Below are 27,928 nucleotides of genomic sequence, written 5' to 3'. Positions count from 1 at the left end.
ATCTTGTAATACAGACTGAAAATAAATGCTAAGAAATACATTGGTGGAGACGGATGACTTCCAGTACCTATGAGATAACACAATATTGTTTGTAAAGGCACATCTGTAATTTGGTATACTGGGATGTTTTATTGGTTTTCTACCATTCTTAAAGAATTCTTAAAGTGCAAATCGTAGTGCACTGCCTGTGTCTGTGGATCCTCATGGAGGCAGCTTGTAATATTGATATGCTCCCTTATTTCCTTATTTGTACCATAAAAGAGATCTAATGTTCCATCAAATCAGGTTGGGCGAGTAACCTTTCTGGCTAATCTTGACAAAAAAATAAAGCAAGTAACCATGAAAACTACTGAGATGGCTGGGAATCAAACCCAGGTCAACAGCTTGGAAGGCAGCTATGCGCACCACTATACCACCATCGCTGGGCAATGTAGTGTTCACTGAAAATCTTGTAACACATCTGGGTATTGAGACTCAAAATGGGCTCTATCACTGAGCTTCAGCCCCTGAAGATTTTCAGATTTTTTTTACTTTTTGGTGAGATCACTGAATAAGAGAAGAAACCTAGGTGAAATATGTAATGTTAATGTTTTGTATGGCTTCAAACCTGGTGGTGGCTGGAAATCAAACCATGGCAAAATGCTTGCACTGCTATTGTATAAATCAAAGTTAAAAGTAACATCACTCAAAGAAAGCTACTGCAATGGCTGGGAATCCAACACTGGTCAACTGCTTGGAAGGCAGCTATGCTCAACACTATACCACCATCGCTGGACAGTGCACTGTTCACTGCAAATCTTGCAATACATTGAACCCGGGGCCTCACACATGCAAAGCATGCGCTCTACCACTGAGCTGCATCCCCTGATCATTGTCAGATTTTTTTTTACTTTTTCTGAGATCATTGAATAAGAGAAGAAACCTGGGTGAAGTATGTAATATTTATGTTGTATATGGTTTCAAAACGTGGCGGTGGCTGGAAATTGAAGCTTGGCTATGGTACAAATCTAGTCAAAAAGTAACACATCTGTTGCCTTTCTGCTGCACAATACAACACTCACTGCAAATCTTGCAACACATCTGGGCATTGAGAAATGCATTAGTGGAGACGGGTGGATTCCAGTACCTATGAGATAATACAATATTGTTCATGAAGCCAAAAACTATGTAGGGTTTGTTTTAAGGCCCCGGATCCCTAACAGGGAGTATACTTCCTTCAATGTTCAGTTAATTTCTGATCGGATAAGATTTCTATGGGGACCATAGAAATCATGATTGTACTTTTGTTTTTGAATGGTACATGAACATATTTTAAAGAGTGGTTTTCTATCTGTGCTGCGAATTTTGACAAATTGTTTTGATCACTTGAGGTATTTCCGTGTAGTCTTTGGTCTTGGACAGTTACCTTGCAATCTAAAACTGTATATCCTATTGTCTTTGGAACAATAGTTGGCAGTTGGAGGAGTAATGGCTCTTTACAGTGAATATGCAAAAGAAGATGTTCACAAATTCAGCCCAGGTAAATGCTCAGCCCATATTCACACAGACCTAAACCTACTTACTTAATGCTGGTTACAGTATTCTAAAATCAATGCCAGAGAAAAATGATAAAGTGTGATAACATTTTTAATAGTAATATTGGCAGTTTTTGAAAAAAGTATTGGCTTTTTCCTTGCAAAGGTTTTTTTTTCCAATAACATTAACAAGCATACCATTAATTAGGGTGCCTGTGTTTGTCACGATGTGGCGATTTTATATTTGCAGGTAGTGTGGCTGAGTGGTCTAAGGCGCTGAATTTAGGCTCCAGTCTTTCTGGAGGTGTGGGTTCAAATCCCACCGCTTCCATTTGCATATATTACATAGCTGGAAGCCCACCGATGTGGTTTCCTACTTGTGGTGTCATTTAAGCTGAACTTGGTGAAATAACTAGAATCATCCATCAATCACCTTGCTGAGATTATTCCTTGTTAACCTGAGTTTAAACAATTGGTGAAACCTTCCTTTCCAGCACTTTGGAGTAGAAAATCAACAAATAATAGCGATAGTTAATTGTGATTTCTAATTGTCGTTATCATTTTGGCCATAATGGTGCAGCTCAAATAGATTTTATCAAACCAGGTTGGGCAAGTAACCCTTCTGCTGACTTCTTGTTAAAAAAGAAAGTAACATCACTCAAAGAAAGCTACTGCGATGGCTGGGAATCAAACCCAGGTCGACTGCTTGGAAGGCAGCTATGCTCACCGCTATACCACCATCGCTGGGCAATGCAATGTTCACTTCAAATCTTGTAATACATCTGGGTATTGAGACTGGAAATGCACTCTATCACTGAAAGCACCTCCAGGGGGGGGTCCTGTGTTATCACAATCACAAGAGTGGGAAGTTCATATGATAACGCTAGCTTTCTTCGATTGCTCAGTTGGTAGAGCGGAGGACTGTAGAGGCATAAAGTCGAAATCCTTAGGTCGCTGGTTCAAATCTGGCTTGAAGGAGAACTTTTTTTCCAGAGTTTCCCTTCAGGGATCAATAAAGAATTTCTGATTCTGATGTAGAGATGGACAGACGACCCAAAAGCATAATACTTCTTGCCGAGACATAACATGATATGAGCGCAGAAATCCTTTTACAACAGGCTTTACGTGAGATTCATGAAATGTTCGTATCACACCAATCAGAGCGTAAGAATGATCGTACATTGATAAATACAGTGGCTGGAAAGCTAAGAAGTGATAGTAGTATTTTGATGAATTTGCGTCACGTATGACACTCTCTTTTCCATCACTTTCAATGCATAAACAAGATTATTCAATCCATGCCTCCACTTCTATGCAAAGTAGTCTCTTCCAGGACCTATCGCACCCTAAGCAAGAATCATAAACCTAGACCAATGAACAAGGAGAGTCATGTCCTGCTTGTTTCGTCCGGGAGTTGAACCTGCGATCTCCTACACCCAACGCGAGAGTCATACCCCTAGACCAATGAACTCAGTAAAGCCATTCTCAGCAATTAGCAATTTTCCATCAAGTACATGTGATCAGTCAGTGACTAGAAAGGCAATTGTTAAGTAGTTTGTTTGTGCATGTGGTGTTTTTATGGCTCCACTGCCAGATTGAGCTTTCTGATTATATTGGACAAAAGACTACTTTTGACACAAAACATTTAAAAATATTTCCATTGTGTGCAGTTGAAGCAGGATATGAAGAATTGCCAACATGCTGTACTACAATTTTGCTTCCTCCTATCTGTGTTAAATTAACGATAAACTGGACAGTAAATTACGGATTAGGTTTGTAACAGCTCTGCCTTCAGGGCTTGTCTAGGAGTTTAACCCACAACCTCTCGCACCCAAAGTAAGAATCATACGAGCCACTTAAAAACATCTTATTAGCAATTTCCATCAAGTGAATGTGACTAGTCAGTATCTCGAAAGGCAAAGTAGTCCCATCCAGGACCTAGCGCACCCTAAGCAAAGTTAAACATTTGGTAGACCTTGCAACTATCATTTATATGAGCTCCTCGAAGAGTCTTGAAGGAGTCTACTGAAGCAATAATGAGCCAATACCTTGTTAAAAAATGTTATCAACACCCTTCACTCTTTGCAATTTGGCATGGACATTTTTTATTTTAGAATATTGTAACCAGCATTAAGTGAGTAGTTTTAGGTCTGTGTGAATGTGGGCCGAGTATTTACCTCGGCTGAACTTGTGAACATCTCTTTGGCATATTCCCAGTCTGATCAAGTCCAGGTGCTGGAAAATCTGTGATTCTCGTTTTGAGGGAATGGGATCTGCATGTGCTTTCTTACCAGGAAGTTTCTGGAGGTCCAAATGGGATCTTTGATGGCGGCCAGGGTGAGCCACAGATTTGCAAAGTTACATGCTGGTATCTGTTTCTTTGGCCTGACGGATGGACAGATGACCCAAAAGCATAGTACTTCTTGCAAAGACATAACAAGATACAAAAATAAGAGTTGGGGAGATAGAGTTAAGCCCTGACAGAATAGAGAACTACAGACAAAAGTTATGAAATAGTGCCAAGTGTGACCAGAAGAATCGGAAAAAAAAAATAGAACTTTAAAGTACAAACCTTTTTTCAAGAAATCTTTATTGTGCTCACATTGGCCCTCATGTCTGAAACGTGCATACTACCTAAAACCGGCGTAGGACGGGCGTAGGCCGATTCCTACGCAAAGTTCGGCAATGTATGTGGAGTACATAGGTCTCCACATACATTGTTTTTATTAAGATTAAAGACCAAATTGTTAGTTTTTACAATTTTTTTTTTTTTTTAAACAAAAAAAACACAACTGATGCTGAAAATACAGTGACTTTCAGGTGGTTGAATACTGGCACAAGCACATGAATGGAAGTTGTGATTCTTTGGTTGTTTCTTAGATTGAGACAACAAAAGGCATTCTTTAAGGGTGGTAGCAAACCGATGACTCATCACAGTATAAAAAAACGCCTTCATTGACAATATTGTGTTATCTCATAGGTACAGGAAGCCACTCGTCTCCATGAATGCCTTTCTTAGCATTTATTTTCAGTCTGTGTTACAAGATTTGCAGTGAACATTGTATTGACCAGCAGAAAGGCAACAGGTGTGTTACTTTTCCACTATGATTTATAGCATAGCAGTGCAATCATTTTGCCCAGGTTTGATTTCCAGCCACTGCAGTTGCATTTACAGGTTTTGAAGCCATATACACATTAACATTACATGTTTTTTCTTTTATTCAGTGATATTTCATCCCATTAATTAAGATAAGTCTCTCAGAAAAAAGTCAAAAAAATCTGAAGATCTTCAGGGGATGTAGCTCAGTGGTAGAGCTCATGCTTTACATGTATGAGGACCTGGCATCTCCAGCAGGTATTATGGTAGAGTCTTTAAAAGAGCTGCAGAAGATATTACCTCCTGTGGTAATCTGATGGACAGCACAACAAGGACTTTAAATGTACATGTTTTTCTGAAAGAGCTGAAGATTTGAATGGTTTAAATAACTGAAAGAACACAGAAGTGACAGAGTCTAAGAATGTATGGAATGAAAAGAACTAAATAGAACAGCCTTCCCACAATGAAATGTGTTTGAGTACAGTAGCTCAGGGGTTCTCAACAGGGTCGTACTTAATTTATAGGGGAATCGTCAAGTAGTTGAAAAAAAACAAAACACACATTAGACTGGGGAATGGTTTTTACATTACCAAGTTTGGTACCTGGAACAGAGAAAAGGGTCTGAAGGTCGGTCGAGAACACAAAAGGGCAAGAATTGAACTTTAAAAGTATTAATTGTCTGGACAAGTTGGGCCTCAATGAAGAGTCCTTCTGCAGACTGGTTGCATCTCCATTTATCAGCTATGTATCTGACACAAGCAGAGCATTACAGCAGGAGCCGCTGTTGGCATGTTAGCTACAGTCAGATTCCAGCGTGCATCTCTAGTTCCCAATTCAGTTGTGCTTTAGACTCACACCATGCCCACCAGGTGTGGCATTAACAGCTAACTAAACATTCAGAATATTTAGTCATGAGTTTTAATTATGATATGTTGAAATTAAACCTTCCAACAGCAAAATATATACAAATGTGTATTTCTTGTCTAGGTAGTGGAATCTCTAAGATGCAGAGTCCCTAGAACTAACACTAGGAACAGCTACCAGAAGACTTACAACTTTAATGACAGGTTGCTCACGTCAGATCTACGTCTTCAAGCTTAGTTGGAGGCTGTGCAGTGACGCACAAAAGGCTTCTGGTACACTTAATACATTTCACTTCAATTTTATTTATAATATCAATTCATAACAAGAGTTATCTCGAGACACTTTACAGATAGAGTAGGTCTAGACCACACTCCAGAATTTACAAGGACCCAACAGTTCTAGTAGTTTCCTCCAGAGCAAGCAAGCACTTCCTTTTAGGCAGAAACCTCGGACAGACCCAGGCTCTTGGTAGGCGGTGTCTGACGGGCTGGTTAGGGTTAGAGTGAAGAGTGGAAATAACAAAAATAGAAAAAAATAGTAGTTTGTAGCAGTTCTTTATAGTAGTTCATGGCATAGCAGGGCACTGTTCGGCATTACAAGGCCCAGCAGGACGTGGCAGGGCACAGCAGAAGCTTAGACATCATACCCGTCGTTCATAAGCATTCTTCTTCCAACTGGTCTGTCCTTACCCTCATTCCTCCCTCCCCCATCCCTACCCCTCCCTTCCCCAACACCCAAATGTTGTTGCTCACGTGTTGACAACTTCTCTCTGGCCTCGGCGGCTCCAGTCACTCAGCCCGCTTTGTCAACCTCCATCGCTACCCCCAGCGGCAACAACCACCGGGCCATCAGCACTTCTGGGTCTTCCGCAAGCATTGGCCACGGCCAGTGGCATCACGCCTGACGTCACAATGCCTGGACAGCCACAGCACGCATCACCAGCTCCAACTGGCGGGGGTCAGGTCGTGTTTCCCCATGTGCCGGCTCCCTCTGTCATGTCTCAGGCGATCTCTGCCTTTTCATCCTCGTGTTTGCAGGCTTCACAAGACCCTATGCAGATACAACCTTCAACCCTTCCTCTACCTTTACTTCAGCTGTTCCTGGCCAATCGGCTTCTGCTCCCTCCCTTTCCAAGCCGGCCACACTGCAATTCCAGTGCCACTTCCAGCAGCTCAAAGGGACCTACCTAATATGGTGATTGAAGGTCCTCAGCCTTCCTCTTCTTTCCAGCTGGTCTGTCCTTACCCCCTTCCCCCCTCCACCATCATCCATGCTCATTCCATCCAACGCTTTTTCAGCTTTTGAGGTGTTCTGAATTTGCACCAACTTAATCCGTCTATAATCCTTCTCGTCATCCCCAGTTTATAAGACATCACCATCCACACCTCAAACTCTCTCATATTCACATTTAGAAGTTTCCTTCCCAATTTATGCCTTGCACCTCAGCTCCTACATCAACCCCTACGGGCCACTATCAAATACATCGGCTCCAGGTACGCAGCCAAGGCATCTCTACAACACCCACTTTTCAGTATTCCAAAATGGCCACTCGATTCTGGTTTCCAAAACATCTGAACAGAATTCTCTGCATTTCAGCCATATCACCCAAACATTATTCCCGCCACTCTTTTTGCAGTGGTGCAGCATCCACAGCCGGCAAATCAGGCATCTCCAACCAAACCATTCAGTTCCCAGGTTGCTGGTCATCCCATGCATGCCGATTTTACATCCCAACATTCCCAACAATCTCAACGATCTCAGTTCTACACAATCTGACGCTTTTGGGGGTCTGTAAACTATTCCGGCGAAAAGCGCTTCTGAAAGGGAACCCCCCTCCTCTGAGTCTCCTCCACCCATACATCCTCCCAGACCAGCCATCAGACAACATCCACATCAATTTATCTATCTGCACATTCATATTGTTCATCTGCACATTCTTAATGTTTATTAAATATTTAACTAACACATGTGTGATGTGTGTGAACCTGCGACTTGGTGAGCCATTTTTTCAAAGTGTCTGTAAACACATGTCTGTAAATACATGTCCATTGTAATGTTCTACTATGAGATATCAGTAAAGTTTTTGCATGGGCCCCTATCAGATGACTCCTTGAGCACTGATGCCTCGCTGTGCGATCCTCTGGTCTGATGTCATTTACAGCAGGGTAATGTTTAGCATCCTCAGCAGCTGCGGTCGGATCATCTTCCTTCTGCCGCTTTTCTTCGTCCTGGTTGAAGGTGTCTGTGAAGACCCCAAGAACTCTTGAATCTGAACATTCAGAACATTCAACAACAAAACAACAACATCAAAAAGAACATTCAGGAACTCTTATTTTCGTATTTCAAATTCCAATATGTTTATCTTCAATATTCTTTTATATCATACTTGTTGTCCTTATTGCACCGTGGGTTGGAATGACACATAGTATATCTCTGGCCTTGGAGGCCTGGGCTTGGGTATACTGATGCAACATTACACAAAAATGCATAATCAGTGTGTGACACCATACCTCCCTTTGGACCCTGTGTGTCCAGGTTGCTGCTCTCAGTGAGACAGTAAAACAGGATGAAGGTTCAGCTGCTGCCTCAGTCTGCTGCAGTCAGGGGAGGGTGCTGTGTGTTATTCTAAATGTTCCCATACACTGATGCAAAGACTGTTTTCTGAATGTCTTTTACCTGGTGGACAGACCACAGGACACATATGAACACTATATACAGTATATTGTTTCAGCTGATCATATCAGCTGTTATAAGACACAAAAGTGGAGAACTTCACTACGCTAAAAGCTTTTCCCAAAGGTTGAATGTAATTGCAAATATATCACTTGTGGAAAAGAACCTTTTGAACGTCTGTCATGTATGAGACTTGTTAACCTGGAGACATCTCTTTTTCAGTCATTCAACTCTAATATTGTTCAATGAAACATGTGAGGTTGCTTGCGCATTTATTACTTGTGACAGTGACCTTTTTCTCCCATGTCCATGTTTTGTCTTTCTGAACTATCACAATTGTTAGAAATGCGCACTTTATGCAACTTACATAAATGCAGATAGTGTTAAATCTAGTGTTGAAATAGTACTTATTGTTGTTAAAATTGTAATCTCATTTACTGTATCGCCATCTGTTCTCACTTCTCTTCTTCCAGCTCTGCTGTTGTGCAGACATGATGAGCAACAACAGCCTGAATCCTTTGTATTTTCGGTTCACTCTGTTTGCAGACTTTGGGCCCCTCAGGTATCTGTTCTTCAGTCTGTGTCTGTTGCTCTACATGACTATTGTCTCTGCTAACGTTGTTATTATTCTGACAGTCTGTCTGGAGAAGTCTCTGCATCAGCCCATGTATATTTTTATCAGCTGTCTGTCTTTTAACTCTCTGTACGGCTCAGCCGGCTTCTTCCCCAGGTTTCTGATGGACATTCTGTCTGACACTCATTTAATCTCACGTCCATTATGTTTCATTCAGATATATGTTATTAACAACTATTTATCATGTGAGATGACTTTCCTCGGCATCATGGCCTATGATAGATTTGTTGCTATTTGCCAGCCTTTACACTATCACAGTAAAATGACAGTTAAGATGGTAACACAGCTTGTGATTTTTTCCGTGCTCTACCCTGTATGTGTTGTGGGTTTCATGCTCTATCTTACTGTCCGATTACCGCTGTGTGGCAATAACCTGAATAGGCTGTTCTGTTCCAACTTGCCTCTGGTTCAGCTCTCCTGTGTAGACACAACTCTGAACAACATAGCAGGTCAGTTTCTTTTAGTCACAACCATCCTAACCCCCCTGTTCTTTGTCCTGTACACCTATCTCCGTATTCTGCTTGTTTGCAGGAGAAGCTCGTCTGATTTCAGAGGAAAGGCGTTCCAGACCTGCCTGCCTCACATCATCACATTCACCACTTATTCTCTCTCTGTCTTCTGTGAGCTGTTACTGACTCGATTTGAGGCTGATAAAAGGAATCCTATCATCACAGTTGTTTTATCTTTAGAGTATTTGATGGTCCCCCCCATTAATAACCCTCTAGTTTACGGCCTGAGTCTGCCTCAAATCAAAGGAGTGATTGTGAGATTTTTTAAGAAGATTCCTGCTAAAAAAAATCTAAAACTTAAAATGCACATATAGCCAACCATATATTGCAAAGCTACAAAATATGCTTCTAATACGGCTCTAATACGGGAAATGTATTTCTTTTCTGTATTGGTCCAGTAATGATTTTTATAATCCTTTTTTTAACTAAATGGTATTATGGCTCTTTTTGATGTCATTGTTCAGTCCATCCCATAATCTCCCCCCACAAACTGAAACACACATGCTTAACAGTAGTTCATAATGTCCTCTTAGAGGATTTCCCCCGGCTCTTTCCTTCAACATTGGGCGTATGTTACATGATCAATTATTTTCTTTAACTTTAACAATAATTGTGCAGTTTTGAATGTAACAATGTCCGTAAATATCAACAAATGTGAATTAAAAACAGATGATTAGTGTGCTCATGTATGTGATTTATTATCCTGATTGCTCTTTTTTGCAATGTGTAAATATTTTGTAAGTTACTTTTCTAGGTACAGTATTTCCCCAAACTCCCACACAATTAACAAATATGGTAAAAAGTGTGCAGTACAGAGTATGTAATGTATTTTGGTCAATATGTAGTTGTAGTTGTTTTCAATATAATAATACTCCTGGCCATCCTCATGCACAGATATTTATAAGGGGCTTCCAGAACAGTTTGGATTCAAGTTCCCCCCCAAAAGGTATTTCATAGACTCTTTTGATTGTTTTTTTATCAATTACTAATTAACCTATCTGTATTTGTGGTATGATTTCCAAATATAATGCATTTAGTTTGTGTTTAAAGTTAAGTTTAAGTTTAAAATAACTTATTGAAATCAAAAAAGTTTTAATTTATTCATTTTGTAAGTTAGCCTCACAACAAATGCTGTTACATACGTTTTAAGGGGGGGCTTTTTAAACTCACATTGTGGGTGGATTAGTCTCAACTGTTTCATAAAAATAATCTTTTCTTACACAGTAAATGTTAAAGCACGTGTTAGAATATTAAACATTGCTTTTTTAGGCCGATTGGACGCCAATAAAACTTGGGCCATTGATATCATACCTAGAACTGTGGTTTCCAAAACTTTTTCACTTCCAGTGAAGGACACCCAAACTGACCTCATTCGGCCAGGGACCCCATTTGACAGAATGGTGAATTAAATCCTGATTAAAATAGTCTTACATTCTGATCATGGTGTAACTAAGGATTGGATTATAGTACAAATAGTCATTCTCCCTTTTGCTGGGGACCCCATAGACCCCCTCAGGGACCCCTTTGATCCCGAGACCACACTTTGTGACCCACTGACCTAGATCAAACTACAATTGATAGGATTTTAGTTGTGTTTGATTGGAATTTGGTCTCACAATATTTGACCTTGTTGTTACACGGTTCATTCCGTTTTAATATTATTTTGTAGTTTTGGGGATTGAGTTTTCTTTAATTATAATATTATGATGATCCTCTCCAGGGAACCATCACCTTATCGTGGTGGACAGGTTTGTGTCCTTATGAACCTGAGGGCTGTGTGTCTGGAGCTGTGTGCTCCTGGTAGGGTCTACCATGGCAAAGTGGTCTCAGGTGAGATCCAGACAAAGAAAGGTACAAAACCCCATGAATAACCGAGTAGAGAGGAGTGACCCTGCCCAGAGGAAGCCCAGGGCCCCAGTTTGAAGCCAGGCCCAGACGGAGGGCTCGTTAGCAAGCACCTGGTGGCCAGGTTTGCCACGGAGCCCGGTTGGGCACAGCCCGAAGAAGCTACGTGGCACCCTTATCTCCATCCCATGGGCTCACCACCTGTGGGAGGAACCAGGGGGGTCGGGGGCACTGCCACATGGATGGCGACGAAGGTCAGGGGCCTCGACGGACCAAACCCGGGCGGCAGAGGCTGGCTCTGGGGACGTGGAACGTCACCTCTCTGTGGGGGAAGGAGCCGGAACTTGTGCAGGAGGTGGAACGCTACCAGTTAGATCTGGTGGGGCTTACCTCCTCTACGCCAGTCTCGGCTCTGGAACCGTACTCCTGGATAGAGGTTGGACTCTGTCCTACTCCGGAGTTGCCAGGGTGTGAGGCGCCGGGCGGTGTGGGGATACTCACAAGCCCCCGGCTGAGCGCCACTGGGTTGGAGTTTACCCCGGTGGACGAGAGGGTCGCCTGCGGGTGATGGGGGGGGGGGGAGAAACTTTGACCGTTGTTTGTGCATATGCACCAAACAAGAGCTTGGAGTATTTGGCCTTCTTGGAGACCTTGAATAGAGTCCGGTATGCGGCTCCAGTAGGGGACTCCATAGTTCTGCTGGGGAACTTCAATGCACACATGGGCAATGATGGAGATACCTGGAGAGGCGTGATTTGGAGGAACTGCCTCCCTGATCTAAACCAGAGTGGTTGTCTGTTGTTGGACTTCAGTGCTAGTCATGGATTGTCCATAACAAACACCATGTTCGAACATAGGGTGCTCATAAGTGTGCGTGGTACCAGAGCACCCTAGGCTGAAGATCAATGATCGATTTTATAATCGTTTCATCTGATCTGAGGCCGTATGATTTGGACACTCAGGTGAAGAGAGGGGTGGAGCGGTCAACTGATCACCATCTGGTGGTGAGTTGGGTCAGGGGATGGGGGAGGACTCTGGACAGACCTGGTAAGCCCAAACGGGTGGTACGGGTAAATTGGGAACGTCTGGAGGAGGCCCCTGTCCGACAGACTTTCAACTCGCACCTCCGGCGGAGCTTTTCGTGCATCCCTTTCGTGCAGTGGCAAGGTACCGACGGACCCGAAGAGCTGCAACCTCTGCCGTGACAGAGGTAAAGCAAGGGAGACGTTCAGAGAAGACACGGAGAAGGACTTTCGGTCAGCAACAAGGTAGTTCTGGAAAACCATTCGCCACCTCAGGAGAGGGAAGCGAGAGATCATCCAAGCTGTGTACAGTAAGGATGGGATGTTGTTGACCGCAACTGAGGAGGTAACAGGTCGGTGGAAGGAGCACTTTGAGGAACTCCTAAATCCAGCTGAAACGTCCTCTGTGGTAGAGGCAGAGGTGGAATATGATGGGGGATTGTTGTCAACTTCCCTGGTGGAGGTCGCTGAGGTAAACCCAACCTCTTTCAAGTAACATTGTCCACCATGAACAAGACAAATATTTAAAGTTTGGCAATAACAGTAGTTAATTAAATAGCTTAGCAAATTTTATAACATTTTTTGACATTAGTTTTTCAACACATCTACTGATACCACTCTGATTATATTCCCTTCCTCAATGCTCCATAAAGAAACAAAGAACAATCATCAATGACAGAGAGCATATGAAGTGAATTATTACTCTCTGTCAGCTTCACGCTCAGAAAGGAATATCACAACTCATCATCGTGGTCAGCGAGACCGAACACTTTAGAAACACATTCCTCAAGTCAGAAACTCTAGAAATGATCCCTGAAAGTATAGTCTTGGTTAGACTGAGGGGGGGAAACTGCATCTCATTCACTGCAGAGTGATTGTCACTCAGGGTTCAGAGGGACAGAAGCTAATCGTTACGTGCTCCAGATGACTCTGAGGTGAGAACATCTATTTAGATCTTTAAGAAGACCGATATGTAGATTGAATTAGATTTTCAGTCACTGTTGTCTCAATACTTCAGTGTCAGCCTACTTATTCTCTCCAATAAATGCTCCAGTCCTTTCTTTGCATTAATACTGGTTCTTAACAACGACCAAGCTCTTCATTCCCAGACCAAAGGATGGTTGAACCTGCTGCATTTAGACTTCAGCTACTGTTCCAACCTCCACACCTCAGTGAAGAGGAAAACACTTCAATTAAAGGGGAGCAAGGAAGTTCTGGTCATTTCTTGGCTGTTTTCTCACTTTTTGCTTGCAGGTTTTGTCTATCGAGCTCCACCTCCAGCTTCTGTACAGATATTTCAAGAGTATATGAATGCAGCCTGGAGCATCCCATCTCGTCCGTCCCGTCTCATCCGGTCCCGTCTCATACGGAGCTGTGTCCAACGGTAAATCCAGAGGGTCAAAAATGCGAAATCGCGAATAATTTTCCAGATGGATGGTTGTGTTGACAAGATAGATGCAGACTATCGTCTGGAATAAAATAAACCTGCGTCAACTATCATGCTAATGAATGAAATACTTTTAATATTTGGTTTTAACGTTTAGTTTAAAAAAAACACCAAGAGAGAGAAACATGCAGCAAAGGGTAGCAGGCCAGACTCGAACTAGAGACCTCTGCATCGAGGAGCAAGCATCTGATTATGGGCACATGCTCTACCCACTGAGCTATCTGGGTGCCCAAGTACAAATGTTTTTATTAAACTAAACATGTAGGCTACATTAAGATAAATGCAGACTGATGAATAAAAACACTTAAAATACGTGTTCGTCTCTAAAATAAATGCAGATGATAGGCAAACTAAAAAAATCCTTCTATAGCTGCAACTTTGATTTAAGTTGCAGCTATAGAAGGAATTAGAAGGTCAAGCATTTGGTTTGGTTTTTAATTTTTTTTCCCTTTCATACAATACAACACAAAATACGATAGGACCGCTGTGGAAGAAAAATACAATCGCATTCTGGCCCAAGACCGGGGCAGCAGAGATACGCAGTCGAATGCAGGACGGGTCCCAGAGACCCGACAGCATTCTGCCCCGGGTCCCAGAGACCCGACAGCATTCTGCCCCGGGTCCCAGAGACCCGACAGCATTCTTCTCCGGGTCCCAGAGACCCGACAGCATTCTGCCCCGGGTCCCAGAGACCCGACAGCATTCTGCCCCGGGTCCCAGAGACCCGACAGCATTCTTCTCCGGGTCCCAGAGACCCGACAGCCGAGGCAACGACTGTAGAGCTACAGTCGAATGCTCTCGCCATGCTGATAAGCAGTTATTTGCAGCAATGTCCCAGTGAAGTGTGAAAACAATATAGAATATACAATTAAAAAGTCTTGGAAAGAGTGTAACATGTTTATTGTTGTAATCTTGTTGTTGTGTGTGCAGATCGTGGATCGTTCCCTCCTCAGGAGATCCTGCCATTAGTCGGCAGAAACGGCTGCGTCGCTGATGCAGGTTTCATCAGATGTAGCTACGTTAATATGGAACAACACAAGCATAGCATTCAGAAATGAGCAAACTATATGTATGGCAAAATGGTTACTTTAACAGTTTTTTTACGTTTCTCAATTGATTGCAACAACTGTGGTCACGAATTTACCCGTGACTCCATCTGGAAAATTATTCGCAATATCGTAATTTTGACCCTCTGGTTTTACCGTTGGACACAGCTCCGTATGAGACGGGACCGGATGAGACGGGACGGACGAGATGGGATGCTCCAGGCTGCAGCCATACCCGTCTCAGATATTTGGCAGCTCCTCTGTTTCCTTGTGTCTGACTCCTCCCTCGGTCAGTCCAAGAGTATATGGCTGCAGCCTGGAGCATCCCATGTCATCCGTCCCGTCTCATGCGGTCTCGTCTCATGCGGAGGCGTGTCCAACGGTAAATCCAAGAGGTCAAAAATGCAATAATAATTTTTTTAACTAAACATGTCTATAAGATAAATGCAGACTATCATACTGATGAATAAAAACACTTAAAATATACGTTCGTCTATAAAATAAATGCAGATTATAGGCAAACTAAAAAAATCCTTCTGCCGTCCCCGAGTTTCTACTTTTCAAAATAAAAGCTCGCATCTGGAATAAAATACTAATATCTCTCTTACTTTTCAAAGTAAAAGCTCACGTCAACTATCGTGCTAATGAATAAAATATTTGGTGTGTTTTTAAATATTTAAAAATATACGTCCGTCTCTAAAATAAATGCAGATGATAGGCAAACTAAAAAAAATCCTTTTTTTAGAATTTCTCTCCCAACAGAGTTCAAGCATTTGGTTTTGTTTTAAAAAAATGTCCCCCTTTCATACAATAGGCCTACAACACAAAATACAATAGAACCGCTGATGGAAGTGGAAGATAAATTCAATCGTATCCTGGCCCAAGGCCGTGGCAGCAGAGATACGCAGTCAAATGCAGGACGGGTCCCAGAGACCCGAAGGCCGAGGCTGCGGTTGTAGAAAAATAGAACCGCAACTTGCCCAAACAATATAGAATATACAATTTAAAAGTCTTGGAAAGCGTGTAACATGTTTACTTTTGTAGTCTTGTTGTGTGTGCAGATCGTGGATTGTTATCCCTCCTCAGGAGGTCCTGCCGTTAGTCGCAGAAACGGCTGCGTCGCTGATGCAGGTTTCATCCGATGTAGCCACGTTAATATGGAACAACACAAGCATAACATTCAGAAATGAACAAACTACATGTAGGCTTTGGCAAAATTGTTACTTTAACAGTTTTTTTTATCGTTTTTCAATTGATTGCAACAAATGTGGTCACAAATTTACCCGTGACTCCATCTGGAAAATTATTCGTAAAATATCGTAATTTTGACCCTCTGAATTTACCGTTGGACACACCTCCGCATGAGCGGAGACCGCATGAGACGGGACGGATGACATGGGACGCTCCAGGCTGCAGCCATACCCGTCTCGGTCAGTCTGCAGTTTCCTCTTTCTCTGTTCCTCCAACAATGCTTTCTTAAGTTTCGGTTTCCCTTTTACCGGCTCAGTCATGACGATAAACACCAAAAGAAATCCATCGCTACCTTGTTAGCAAGACCGGATATCACGCTACACTTCCTGACGCTGAGTCAGCGACTTGCTGACTGAAAGTTGCAAGGGGGGGGGGGGTCCAGCTCACAGGCGCTAGGGGGGAGCGAGACGACCACCATTCAACTCATTCCAATGACTCCGAAGCTGTTCTGTTGCGTAAATTAAGCTAAAAATAAATGCATAGTTGTATAAGTTCTAATGTTTATTTCTTGACTCCCAGGACATACGAGAAGTGTTTTAGAGAGACTGGCTCAGCTCGTACTGCTCTGTGTGTGATATTAATACATATCTGGAAGATTCATGTTCCCTTTAAGATACTACAACCATTTTTAACATTCAAGTGACCTCAGTGCAGCACAAATATTCTAATAACCCAGTTTGTTCTGAAAGAAATGATGTTGATATCTTGACTGGAGACACCAGGGTTGATGTTAACAAGCTTTTATAGAAAATAGAAGCAGATGGACAATGAGCTATAAAAATGACCTTAGGTCTCAGAGGGTTAAATAATAGGAAGTTGCTGAGCACACACAGTTACTGGAGTTAGAGAAAATTACGTCCCAAACGGCACATACTTGTGTGTACTGCTCTTGTGCAAAGACATCCATCTTTTTCTTTTTTATTAGATTAGATTCAACTTTATTGTCATTGTGCAGAGTAAAAGTACATAGACAATGAAATGCAGTTTGTGTCTAACCAGAAAAATGCAATGTGATATACAAAGTACAGACAGGTGGTGCATAAGCAGGACAAGAAGTATTCATATATATACATTCAGATTCAGTTTAGATTTTTTTGGTCTGCAAGCTCTCACCTTTTGCCCCATATTTCCCTTCATATGAGTCAGAGCCAGCAGCACTAAGGAAGAGCAGCCTCTCCTACGGCGAGTGGTGGCGACCCACGGGGAAACTTTGGTTTCCCAGTCAGTTCCAGTAGTACAGGTGAGAAAGTGGTGGATAAAACGAGGACTGTGGGTCGGCGTTGTTGGTACGTGAGTGGAAATACATCCAACATGCTAACGCATATCCAACGCCATCACCCAGACATGACAATCACTGGAACGAGACAAAAACAACTGTCCAACGTCTCCTCCCTACAGTGCTTATCCAGCCTTTAGATCCAAATACAAACAGGGCCAAAAAATCACTGAATCAATCAGGATTTCCACATCACCTTCAACGCCCCGTATCCACTCGTAGAGTAACCCGGCTTCAAGTATTTGCTGTATGTACTCAAACCTTGTTACAACACGCCATCCCGTCCACCGGGACTTCAGTGTACCGTTCCACCCCTTGAATACATGTCAATCAAGCTGAGCCTGTAAAGGCCACACAGTCTGATTAGTCAAGTGGAAACACCTGTGGGAGTGGAACATGGATGTGTAGAGATGGGCTTTCAAACAATGCACCTTTTTGACATGTCAAAGTAGGAAAATCAAAGGTAGAAATAAAAATGAATTATGGTTTAACTCAGTTTACATTTTTACACTGGACTTGAGACATTACAAAGTCAAGAAGTAGGTGTTAACCCTTTCAAGAAACCTTGTCCACCATGGACTAAACATACTTCAAGACCGACAATAACTGCAGTTAATTAGAAAGTTCAGCATGTTCTATTATCTTCACTCATGTTGGGTTTCCACAGATCTGCTACTACCACTCTGATCATATTCCCTTCCTCAATACTCCATTAAGAAGTAAAGAACAATCATCAATGACAGAGAGCATATGAAGTGAATCATTACTCTCTGTCAGCTTCACGCTCAGAAAGGAATATCACGACTCATCATCGTGGTTAGCGAGACCAAACACTTTAGAAACACATTCCTCAAGTCAGAAACTCTAGAAATGATCCCTGAAAGTATAGTCTTGGTTAGACTGAGGGGGGAACTGCATCTCATTCACTGCAGAGTGATTGTCACTCAGGGCTCAGAGAGACAGAAGCTAATCGTTACGTGCTCCAGATGACTCTGAGGTGAGAAAATCTATTTAGATCTTTAAGAAGACCGATATGTAGATTGAATTAGATTTTCAGTCACTGTTGTCTCAATACTTCAGTGTCAGCCTACTCACCACCAATCACAAGTGTTACTAATGAATAGTCAATGTGTGAGTAATCAGGAAGCTCACATAAAAGATAGTAGAAAGGTCTACCAAATGTTAAACTTTACAACCCGTAGGCTGATGGAGCCTTGGCTGCCACAGGATCCCAAACCTCGCCTCAAAAATGTCAATTACAGATTCTCCAGCCCTTCGTTATAAACAACAGAGCAGAGTGGCGCAGCGGAAGCGTGCTGGGCCCATAACCCAGAGGTCGTTTGCTCTTCTGCTGAACAGCAAACTTAATGGCATGACAAATTTCATCTATAAAAATGAAAGCTACAGTGCTCATACCTGCCATGATACCCATAAAAACTGGAGCGTAATACAATAAATATGTTACAATACAAGTACATAAATACAGTAAAATAGACTGTAAAACATTTAAAGTGCTTGTTGTCCTGTCTGATAGTCTGAGGTATAAAGAGAGAGCATAATGCTTAGTTTGTGTGACAGGAGATCTTAGTCTACCACTACGTTCTATAACCCTACCAGTCAGATTACCACAGGAGGTAATATCTTCTGCAGCTCTTTTAAAGACTCTACCATAATACCTGCTGGAGATGCCAGGTCCTCATACATGTAAAGCATGAGCTCTACCACTGAGCTAAACCTCCTGAAGATTTTCAGATTTTTAAAAGTTTTTTCTGAGATAGACTTAGACTTATCTTTATTAATCCTTTTGGGATGACTTACGCAAGGAAATTGAAATATCACTGAATAAAAGAAGAAGTCTGGGTAAAACATGTAATGTTAATGTTGTATATGGCTTCAAAACCTGTAAATGCAACTGTGGTGGCTGGAAATCAAACCTGGGGAAAATGATTGCACTGCTACGATATAAATCATACTCGAAAAGTAACACACCTGTTGCCTTTCTGCTGCTTTCTGCGCTGTTGATAAACTTTTCAACTGTTGATTAGTAGTTACCAGACACGGGCAAAGTGCAAATCGTAGTGCACTCCCTGTGTCTGTGGATCCTCATGGAGGCAGCTTGATTGACTGATATTCTCCCTTATTTGTACCATAACAGAGATGTAATATTTTATCAAATTGGGTTGGGCGAGTAACCTTTCTGGCTAATCTTCACAAATAAAGCAAGTAACCACACAATGAAAACTAATGCAATGGCAGGGAATCCAACCCATGTGAATTGCTTGGAAGGCAGCTATGCTCACCACTATACCACCATCACTGGGCAACGCCATGTTCACTGCAAATCTTGATACACATCTGGGCATTGAGACTGATTTTGCATTAATTACCATAAATGCAAGGAGGTCACGGCAACTGTGCTATTCAAATATGCACAAATCCTTTTCAATAGTTGAGTAAAGCAGGACATGGGTAAAGTGCACCAAGTTTTTAGACACTTGATAAGTTAATCATCCACTTTGTGGCCTTTTAATACTCCCAGCATTGTTTCCTTTTCTCTTTCAGAATAAGAGCTTCTGCAGCTCTTTGACAGACTGGACAAGGAATACCTGCTGGAGATGCTGGGGATTGAACCCAGGTCCTCATACATGCAAAGCACACGCTCTACCACTGAGCTACATCCCCTGAAAGTTTCCAAATTTGTTTTACTTTTTCTAAGATCATTGAATAAGAGAAGAACGCTATCGGAAACTCGGTCAGTGGAGCCATGAAAAGACCCCATGACAATCTACCTGACCGTAGCCTTTCAAGTCAGTGACAAATCTAAGCTGCATTTCCTTTTTACCTAAATTCAATTTCCAATTTTGGTAAAATGTTTTGCGTCAAAAGTAGTCTGTTGTTCAATATAATCAGACAGCTCAATCTGGCAGTGTTGCCATAAAAACACTACATGCCAAACAAACTACTTGAACATTGCCCTTCTAGTCACTGACTGATCACATTTCCTTGATGAAAAAATTGCTAATGCATTTTGTTTGTTTGTTTTATTTGATCCCCATTAGGACAATGCACTGTTCACTGCAAATCTTGCAACACATCTGGTCATTGAGACTGATTTTTGCATTAATTACCATGAACACAAGGAGATTGCCTTTTAATACTTTTGTCTTTCAGAATAAGAGGTTTTGCAGCTCTTTTACAGACTGTTGTAACAGAACACTTGTTGGAGATGCCGGGGATTGAACCCGGGGCCTCATACATGCAAAGCATGCGCTCTACCACTGAGCTACATCCCCTGAATGTTTCTACAGAAACCCCTACCCGGGAAAAATGTTGAAGTAAACTTGTTTGTTTGTTTTATTTGGATCCCCATTAGCTTCAGCATGAACTAAAAGCTTTTCTTCCTGGGGTCCTACAATCCTTTCTTTGACAATACTCTTTATGACATTTCATTACACACACACAGACATAAATTAGAAAATACTAACCATAATTAAATCTTACAGTTAACGCAATTTATACAAGAAATAAAATAAAAGACACTACTCCGAATAGATTAATCAATTTAATAAATAAGATAACAAAAGCCCTATAACAAACTAATTTTAAATTACATATTTAATTCCTTTGAAATAAATATGTCTTAAGTGATTTTTAAACCATACTGAGAGTTGTGTTTGATAGTCGTTGGGAGAGAGTTCCATTCACACATCGCTCTGTACCCGACAGAACGCTGAATTTATTTAGTTTTCACTTTAGGTAAAATAAAACTCCTTCCTACTGCACGCCTCGTTGGATAATCATGTGTAGCAGTACTAAAGGACAGTTTTCTGTTTGAAATAAAAGGTGTTTTGTTTGTTATAGCGTTATGTAAAAAAAACATTAGCAAATACACAAATCTATTTTTAACTTTAAACCATGAGAGTTGTTCATGCATGTTATCAATATTTGATCTAAACCCACACAAGAGAGCCACACGTGCAGCTTTATTCTGAATCACATATTAATTGCTGAAGTGTTGGACCACACCCTGAGCAGTAATCCAAAAAAAAAAAAACCTGAAGGACTTTTTTACCTGTCTGTGGTGTGAAGATGTTTGCACACATTTTAATAACTGACAGGTGTTGCCCATTTTAGTTACAAGCTTCTGAACGTGTTTGTCCCAACACAATCTCTTGTCAATAATCACACCCAAAAGTTTAGCCTCTTCTCTTTGCTCTACAGAAGTTTTCTTTATACTGAGTTCAAGTTTCGGTTTGGAACATTAAAAAATGAGTTCCAAGCACTAAAATGGTAGTTTTAGATCCATTGAGATCAGTTTGTTACTTCTGATCCAGTCCACCACTGTAACTCTCTCTGTAGTTTAGTAAACAGATAGTAAATCGTTTGTGAAGAGGAGTGGCCCAAGACAACTTTCTTGAGGAACTCCATGTTCCACAAGCCTGAAAATCTTCCATTAAAGTAAACTAATTGTCTCCTATCAGTCAAATAACTTTCCATCCATAATAATGCGGTTTGTGAAAAACCATAATATTCCAGTTTTTTTAACAGTAAGTTGCGGTCAATCATATCAAATGCTGCAGTAAAATCAAGCATCACAACACCTATTATTTTTCTCTCGTCCATATCCTTAAACCAGTCATCAACCATCTGAGTCAGGGCAGTGGCAGTTGAGTGTTTTCCTCTGTATGTATGCAAGCTGAAAAACTAATTAAATTATTATTTAAAAAATAAAACTGAATCTGTTCATAAACAATTCTTTCCATTATTTTACCGAGAATTGGTAATAAGCTTATTGGTCTACTGTTTGATCCAGAGAAAGGCATTTTCTTATTCTTTGGTATTGGCACAACTTTACATATCTTCCATGCTTGCAGACATATATTTTCCATAAAACACATATTAATTATATGAGCAATAGTAGGAACAATGATTGAAACTATTGGCTTAATCCACTTATATTCAAGATAGTCCACACCAGGTGGTTTGTTTTACAATTCATCAGAAGTAATTCAACTTTCAAAACACTGACACTCTTAAATTTAAAGCTACATGTTTTACTTTCCATGATCTTATTTATCAATGTTTTTGACAAAGCCGTGTTGTGTAGCTGTGTAGTATTTTTAATATTATTAATTTTATTTATGATATAATCATTGACACAATTTGCTATATCACTTGGTTTGGTAAGAAAATCACCTTCATTTTAATCTAAAAAGGTAGGGATCCATCTATCTATCTCTGTAGGGATCCATCCCATAATGTTGTCACACACTTAGAATAATAATCTGAGTCTTTCAACACTTTTAGTGGATGGAAACGTTCTCTTGTCAAGGAGTTTAAACACAGAAACGGCAGGAAGGATAAATCCACCATATCAAGTCTCAAATAATCAGCATGAGGCCTCGTTTAATTTATTTTATTTTAACTACAAAACAACAATAACTTGAGAGCGTACAATTAAAAATGGCCAACTTCTAGTATGTTTGATTTGCGCTTTTTCTAAACTTCAGACTTTTCATAGTTTCATCCCAAACCCACTATATAAGGGTGACAAAATGTATTCCTAAAATAAAAATTACAATGACTTTCTGCCAGCCAAAAAGATGTATGTTTCTAGAGATGAGAAGAAAGTTTTTACAAAATCAAAAAGTTTCAAACATGTCTACGTTTTCCAACCAAAACGTCTTTAAACGTCTTAATGTTTCTCCTTTGGGCCTTCTCCTTCCCACGGTGGGTACATTGTGGTTAGGGTTGGGTACCGAAACCCGGTGCTAGTACGGCACCGGTGCCTTAACACCCGGTATCTATCGGACCAAATAGTAACGGGGATTTGGGGCCTCGTTTCGGTTCTACTGAAATACCAGCGCTGCCCTTTTCCATCTAGTGGTTGTTTTGGTCATTTAGCAGCAATTGCTCAAAAAAATACGTTATTGTTATTACATTTTTTTCCATTTATTTTGGACCATATAGCAATAAACAAGCTGTTCTCAAATGTTCTTAAATGTTTGTTTTTTTAATAATATATACATTAAAAAATTATTTTTAAAAGGATGGGGTCAGGCACGATTCTGGTGCCTAAATGGTAAAGGGTTCTGAGGACAGGCAGAAAACAGTCCAGCTGATCCTCAATAACATACATGTTGATCAGAAGATAAAGTTACTGCTGGTCAGCCTTCAATGTGGAGAGAAGATCAGAATATAACAACACAGCTATCAGGGCATGAGGAGGAGGAAACAGCTTGGCTCTGAAACATGTTCACAACGAGGCAGTGTGAATGCGCTGGTGTCTTTTAAGGCTACTACTCTGAGAAAAGGTTTCCCCACATTGTTCACACCAGTACGGCTTCTCTCCAGTGTGAATGCGCTGGTGAGTTTTAAGGCTACCACTACGAGAAAAGGTTTTCCCACATTGGTCACACCAATATGGCTTCTCTCCAGTGTGAATGCGCTGGTGAGTTTTAAGGCTACCACTATGAGAAAAGATTTTCCCACATTGTTCACAGCTGTACAGCTTCTCTCCAGTGTGAATGCGCTGATGATTTTTAAGGCTACCACTATGAGAAAAGGTTTCCCCACATTGTTCACACCAGTACGGCTTCTCTCCAGTATAAATGCGCTGGTGAGATTTAAGGCTACCACCACGAGAAAACGTTGCCCCACATTGATCACAGCTGTACGGCTTCTCTTCAGTGTGAATGCGTTGATGTCTTGTCAGGGCACTCTGTTGTGTGAAAGCTGCCCCACATTGATCACAGCTGTAAGGTTTCTCTCCAGTGTGAACTCTCTGATGAATCTTTAAATATCCAGATGTTGTGAAGGATTTGTCACAGTGCTGACAGCGGTGACGTTTGACTCCTCTTCCTCTCCGTTTCTATCAACAGAGAAAAACCAAGAGAGTGAGTTAGTGAGGTGCCATGCTGTAGAGCTCTATCTTAAACTAGAAACAACATTTAGAGCATGTCTATGGAACACTGTTTGACTGACACATTAGATTTCTTAATTATCTGCCAACATCACTATTATGGAGTTGCATTATGGGAAATGTAACATCCAGTGTTGGTTAGTTTGGGATAAATAAACTACTTTTGATCAATTTATGTGTGGCCTCCATTTTGTTGCCAGCCTTTAGCCAGCCGGTAACAAATGGGGGATCATCCCTGATTTTAGTACCGGGAGAGTTGTAAATGTATCATTTTTCCACAGAGTTTTAGCTCTCACTGGTATCTGTAGGGGTTACTGTGTTGTCTTGTATAAGAACCATTGTCCCTGATAGGCATTAATCAGGCAATGAGGGGCACCAGTTGACCTTTGACCTTCTGTTTTGTCGTTTTTGCTAAATCAAACTTGTGTAGCCAGCAGTATTGTGTAAGTAAGTAATATGGTACTGTAATGTGGTATTGTCCACACAAGCTCCATTTCCTCAAGCATTTCTGAAGCTCAGCAGAGCTTTCTGCTGTGCTCTGGAATAAAACTGCTGGGAATCACTGACTCCTCTGAAAAACACAGGCGCATATGTCGTGGTCATGGACGTTTAAAAAATAGCATCACTAAACTCATGAACATATTTTTTGGTAAAAGTGATACTTCTACATGGCAACTAATTTACTAGTAAGTGTTGTAAATGTATTTGTGCTGTATTTATTTAGTGCTTTTCTAGTCTTAACGACTACGCAAAGCGCTTTTACATCTACAGGAAACATTCACCATTCACACACATTCATACACTGTGGCCGGGGCTGCCGTACAAGGTGCCACCTGCTCATCAGATAAACATTCATACACATTCACACTCCGATGCGCAGCACCGGAGGCAACTCGGTTCAGTGTCTTGCCCAAGGACACTTCGACAATGACTTCCCCAACAATACATGCATGTCCATTGAACTACGTTTGTATATATTATATATTGTTAGTGACCATACGTACACACCGCCACCGACTTGAGCGGCAAAAAAGCTTTGGCCGCCCCGCCAAGGTTGTCAAAAACGGATGGGAATCTTTGTGACGCTTTGGACGCTCTGACGTTCTCTGTTCGACCGGGAGAAGTACACACAGCCACGGCCAATACACTGACACTAGAAACCTTTATACATTACATATATAATGACAGAAGTTGTATTGTTAATTGGTCGCAACGGAGTCTGTTAGCAGTTAGCTCGCTGAGCAGCCGCCTAGGGACCCGTGCAGGACTTCACTGTGAGCAGATGTGACCGGCCGGTAACGTTAACTGGTCCCAATGTACAAACAACGTTAAATTATAAACGAAAGGTAACCCAGCAACGGCGATTATGAGCTTGTCCTCAGAATTAATGTTTTGGTAGGAACGAAAGTTTACATCGTATGTTTCTCCAGGATCAGCCAATTCCGATTGGCAGCTGGCGTAAGCCGCTACTTGCCGCTGAACAGCGTCATAGCTAATTACCATAAAGTTGAAAATTTCAACTTTCTGATTGACGCTCAACACGCGACGCCGACAGATTTGCCGCTACTTGCAGCTGAGAGAAGCCGGCTTCCATTGAAAATGAATGACTTCCGGTAACTTTAGACGCTCAAGTCGGTGGCAGTGTGTTAATAAAGTTTGGATTGATATTGATTGATTGATTTATCCGTGTTGCCCCCCCGACCACTATCAGAGGGCCGCAGTTTAATTTAACCAGTTTTTTCTTTGAGGAATTACGGTATGATATATAAATCCTAAACGACATTTGTGAAACCCTCGGTGTGCATTCATTAGTATTGAGATTAGATTTCTGGGACTCTTCAGTCTGGAGTACCCTCTTTCTTTCACTCACCTCCTCCTCCCTGACACCTTTCCTCTTGCCCTCCTTCTTCTTCTTCTCCTCCGTCTCCTTGTGTTTCTGCATGTACTCTGTGATAAGGTCCAGGTCCAGGTTGTCTTGTGGCTCCCATGTGTTATCCTCACTGGAAAGGTGAGTGCAGACAGAAGAACATCTCCTCACACTTTGTTTTTTGACAATGCATTCTCACTCTAATTATCATTCCTATTATTCCTTTTTTCTATTGCCATCTTGTAAGGTTATTTGTGGGTCTGCAACCTAGTGTCATAATACCAAACCTTCAACTTTGAGGGCATGATACCATGCTGACACCTATTTGCAATATGTAAATATATATTATATATCTCAGGACCAAGAACACCAAGCATTAATATTATAGACTCATACTTACTCTGAGAACCCCTTCCATTTCAGCAGAAACTCTACTCTTCCCTTCACCACTCTGCGGTCCAAAACCTTCTCCACCACATACTCCTCTTCTTCCTCTTCCACCTCCTCCTCCTTCTTGCCCTTCTTTCCTGCTCTGGTCGCCAGCTTGTTGTCTGCTGAAGGTGCCTTTAGTAGACCCATGGAGGGGGGGGACAGACATGCAGAGATAATGATACAAGGGTTAGAAGAACTAATGGGAGGTGTGAGTGAATTCTAGTTGACTGTGTTTTACTATATTTAAACACAAGGCAGGCCTGGTCTCTTCTTTAAGGGAATACAGTGGGGTCCGCTTGGGGCAAGTTTGAGGTGATCACGATTTTGGCTTCCCACGTTTAAATTTGCGTAATCAAGCAATTTTTTTTTATTTCATAGAACGCCCCGGGTTTTTGGCAAAAGCCCATCTACCGCTCCGTAAACCACTGTCTGATCATGAGCCAGTCAGAGTAGTTCCCCGCACCGCACAGCTTAGTTTCTAGATGGAGACAGTCACAGAGGACAGAGTAACGGGAGGAAAACTCCACAGATAACAGTCCGTTATACGGTGGTCTCAAGGTTTACCAGTTTACCAGTAAACACAACATTTAGTCCCATCTTTGTTATTCAGAGAACAGCAGTGACCAGTGCTAGTTGGTGCTAGTTAGTGTCTGTTAGCTTACAGGGCTCTAGGGTACTAGTTAGTGTCTGTTAGCTCACAGATCTCTAGGGTGCTAGTTAGAGTATGTTAGCTCACAGGGCTCTAGGGTGCTAGTTAGAGTCTGTTAGCTCACAGATCTCTAGGGTGCTAGTTAGTGTCTGTTAGCTTACAGGGCTCTAGGGTGCTAGTTAGTGTCTGTTAGCTCACAGGGCTCTAGGGTGCTAGTTAGTGTCTGTTAGCTCACAGGGCTCTAGGGTGCTAGTTAGCTCACAGGGCTCTAGGGCGCTAGTTAGTGTCTGTTAGCTTACAGGGCTCTAGGGTACTAGTTAGTGTCTGTTAGCTCACAGGGCTCTAGGGCGCTAGTTAGTGTCTGTTAGCTCACAGAGCTCTAGGGCGTGAGTAATATTTTTCCTCTAGGTCAATCCGCTGCATCTCCATAAACAAAGCAACGTTGTTTATATCAATATGGTTTATATGATTTTGCGTTACATGACCCATTTCTTTTTTAAAGCCGTGCCTGTGTTTGGTTCTCTCCTCTTACTCTCCTTGCAGACCCCCCCCCATTCACTAACACAGGCTCCCCAGCAACAGAGACAGAGCGGCAACAGCGCCGGTGTCAAGCTTCTGACATTTGTCCACAGTCTTAATTGTTATTAATTAACACAGCTGTATATTGTTAAATATGAGGGACAAACCTGTCTTTGTAGAGAAACAGCATGTGAGACGAAACCAGCTGGACCCATTCATAATGAGTCAGTCGTCTCTCTGTGAGTACGTCCATCGCCCCCCCCATCCATTCCTAATGAGTCAGCCGTCTCTCTGTGAGTACGTCCATCGCCCCCCCATCCATTCCTAATGAGTCAGCAGTCTCTTTGAGTAGCATCCATTG

At 41.7% G+C, this 27,928-nt stretch overlaps 1 protein-coding gene and 5 non-coding genes across 6 annotated transcripts; 2 read left to right on the top strand and 4 right to left on the bottom strand.

Moving 5' to 3' along the window:
- The first annotated feature begins 1,763 nt into the window (after window positions 1-1,763).
- Window positions 1,764-1,845, top strand: trnal-uag (transfer RNA leucine (anticodon UAG)). The gene has a single exon. It is a non-coding gene; the product is annotated as a tRNA-Leu (tRNA).
- Window positions 1,846-8,607: 6,762 nt separating this feature from the next.
- Window positions 8,608-9,605, top strand: LOC116680974 (olfactory receptor 56A4-like). The gene has a single exon (XM_032509552.1). It carries the CDS (start codon window positions 8,640-8,642, stop codon window positions 9,603-9,605), a length of 966 nt encoding a protein of 321 aa, XP_032365443.1. The 5' UTR covers window positions 8,608-8,639.
- A 3,166-nt stretch (window positions 9,606-12,771) lies between these two features.
- On the bottom strand, window positions 12,772-12,987 carry LOC116680997 (small nucleolar RNA U3). Its single transcript, XR_004329947.1, has one exon. It is a non-coding gene; the product is annotated as a small nucleolar RNA U3 (small nucleolar RNA).
- A 4,868-nt stretch (window positions 12,988-17,855) lies between these two features.
- LOC116680992 (small nucleolar RNA U3) lies at window positions 17,856-18,071 on the bottom strand. Its single transcript, XR_004329944.1, has one exon. It is a non-coding gene; the product is annotated as a small nucleolar RNA U3 (small nucleolar RNA).
- Window positions 18,072-19,788: 1,717 nt separating this feature from the next.
- On the bottom strand, window positions 19,789-19,860 carry trnaa-ugc (transfer RNA alanine (anticodon UGC)). Its single transcript has one exon. It is a non-coding gene; the product is annotated as a tRNA-Ala (tRNA).
- Window positions 19,861-20,399: 539 nt separating this feature from the next.
- trnaa-ugc (transfer RNA alanine (anticodon UGC)) lies at window positions 20,400-20,471 on the bottom strand. Its single transcript has one exon. It is a non-coding gene; the product is annotated as a tRNA-Ala (tRNA).
- Between the last annotated feature and the right edge of the window lie 7,457 nt (window positions 20,472-27,928).

This window comes from Etheostoma spectabile, unplaced genomic scaffold (genome assembly GCF_008692095.1).
Source record: "Etheostoma spectabile isolate EspeVRDwgs_2016 unplaced genomic scaffold, UIUC_Espe_1.0 scaffold00018528, whole genome shotgun sequence".
NCBI lineage: Eukaryota > Metazoa > Chordata > Actinopteri > Perciformes > Percidae > Etheostoma > Etheostoma spectabile.
The sequence above is the reverse complement of the archived record's forward strand: the minus strand, read 5'-3'. Positions and strand labels throughout refer to the sequence as shown.

What these genes read in the sequence shown, in the direction of transcription:
- LOC116680974 (XM_032509552.1), top strand. Translation starts at nt 8,640, where the DNA reads ATGATGAGCAACAACAGCCTGAATCCTTTGTATTTTCGGTTCACTCTG.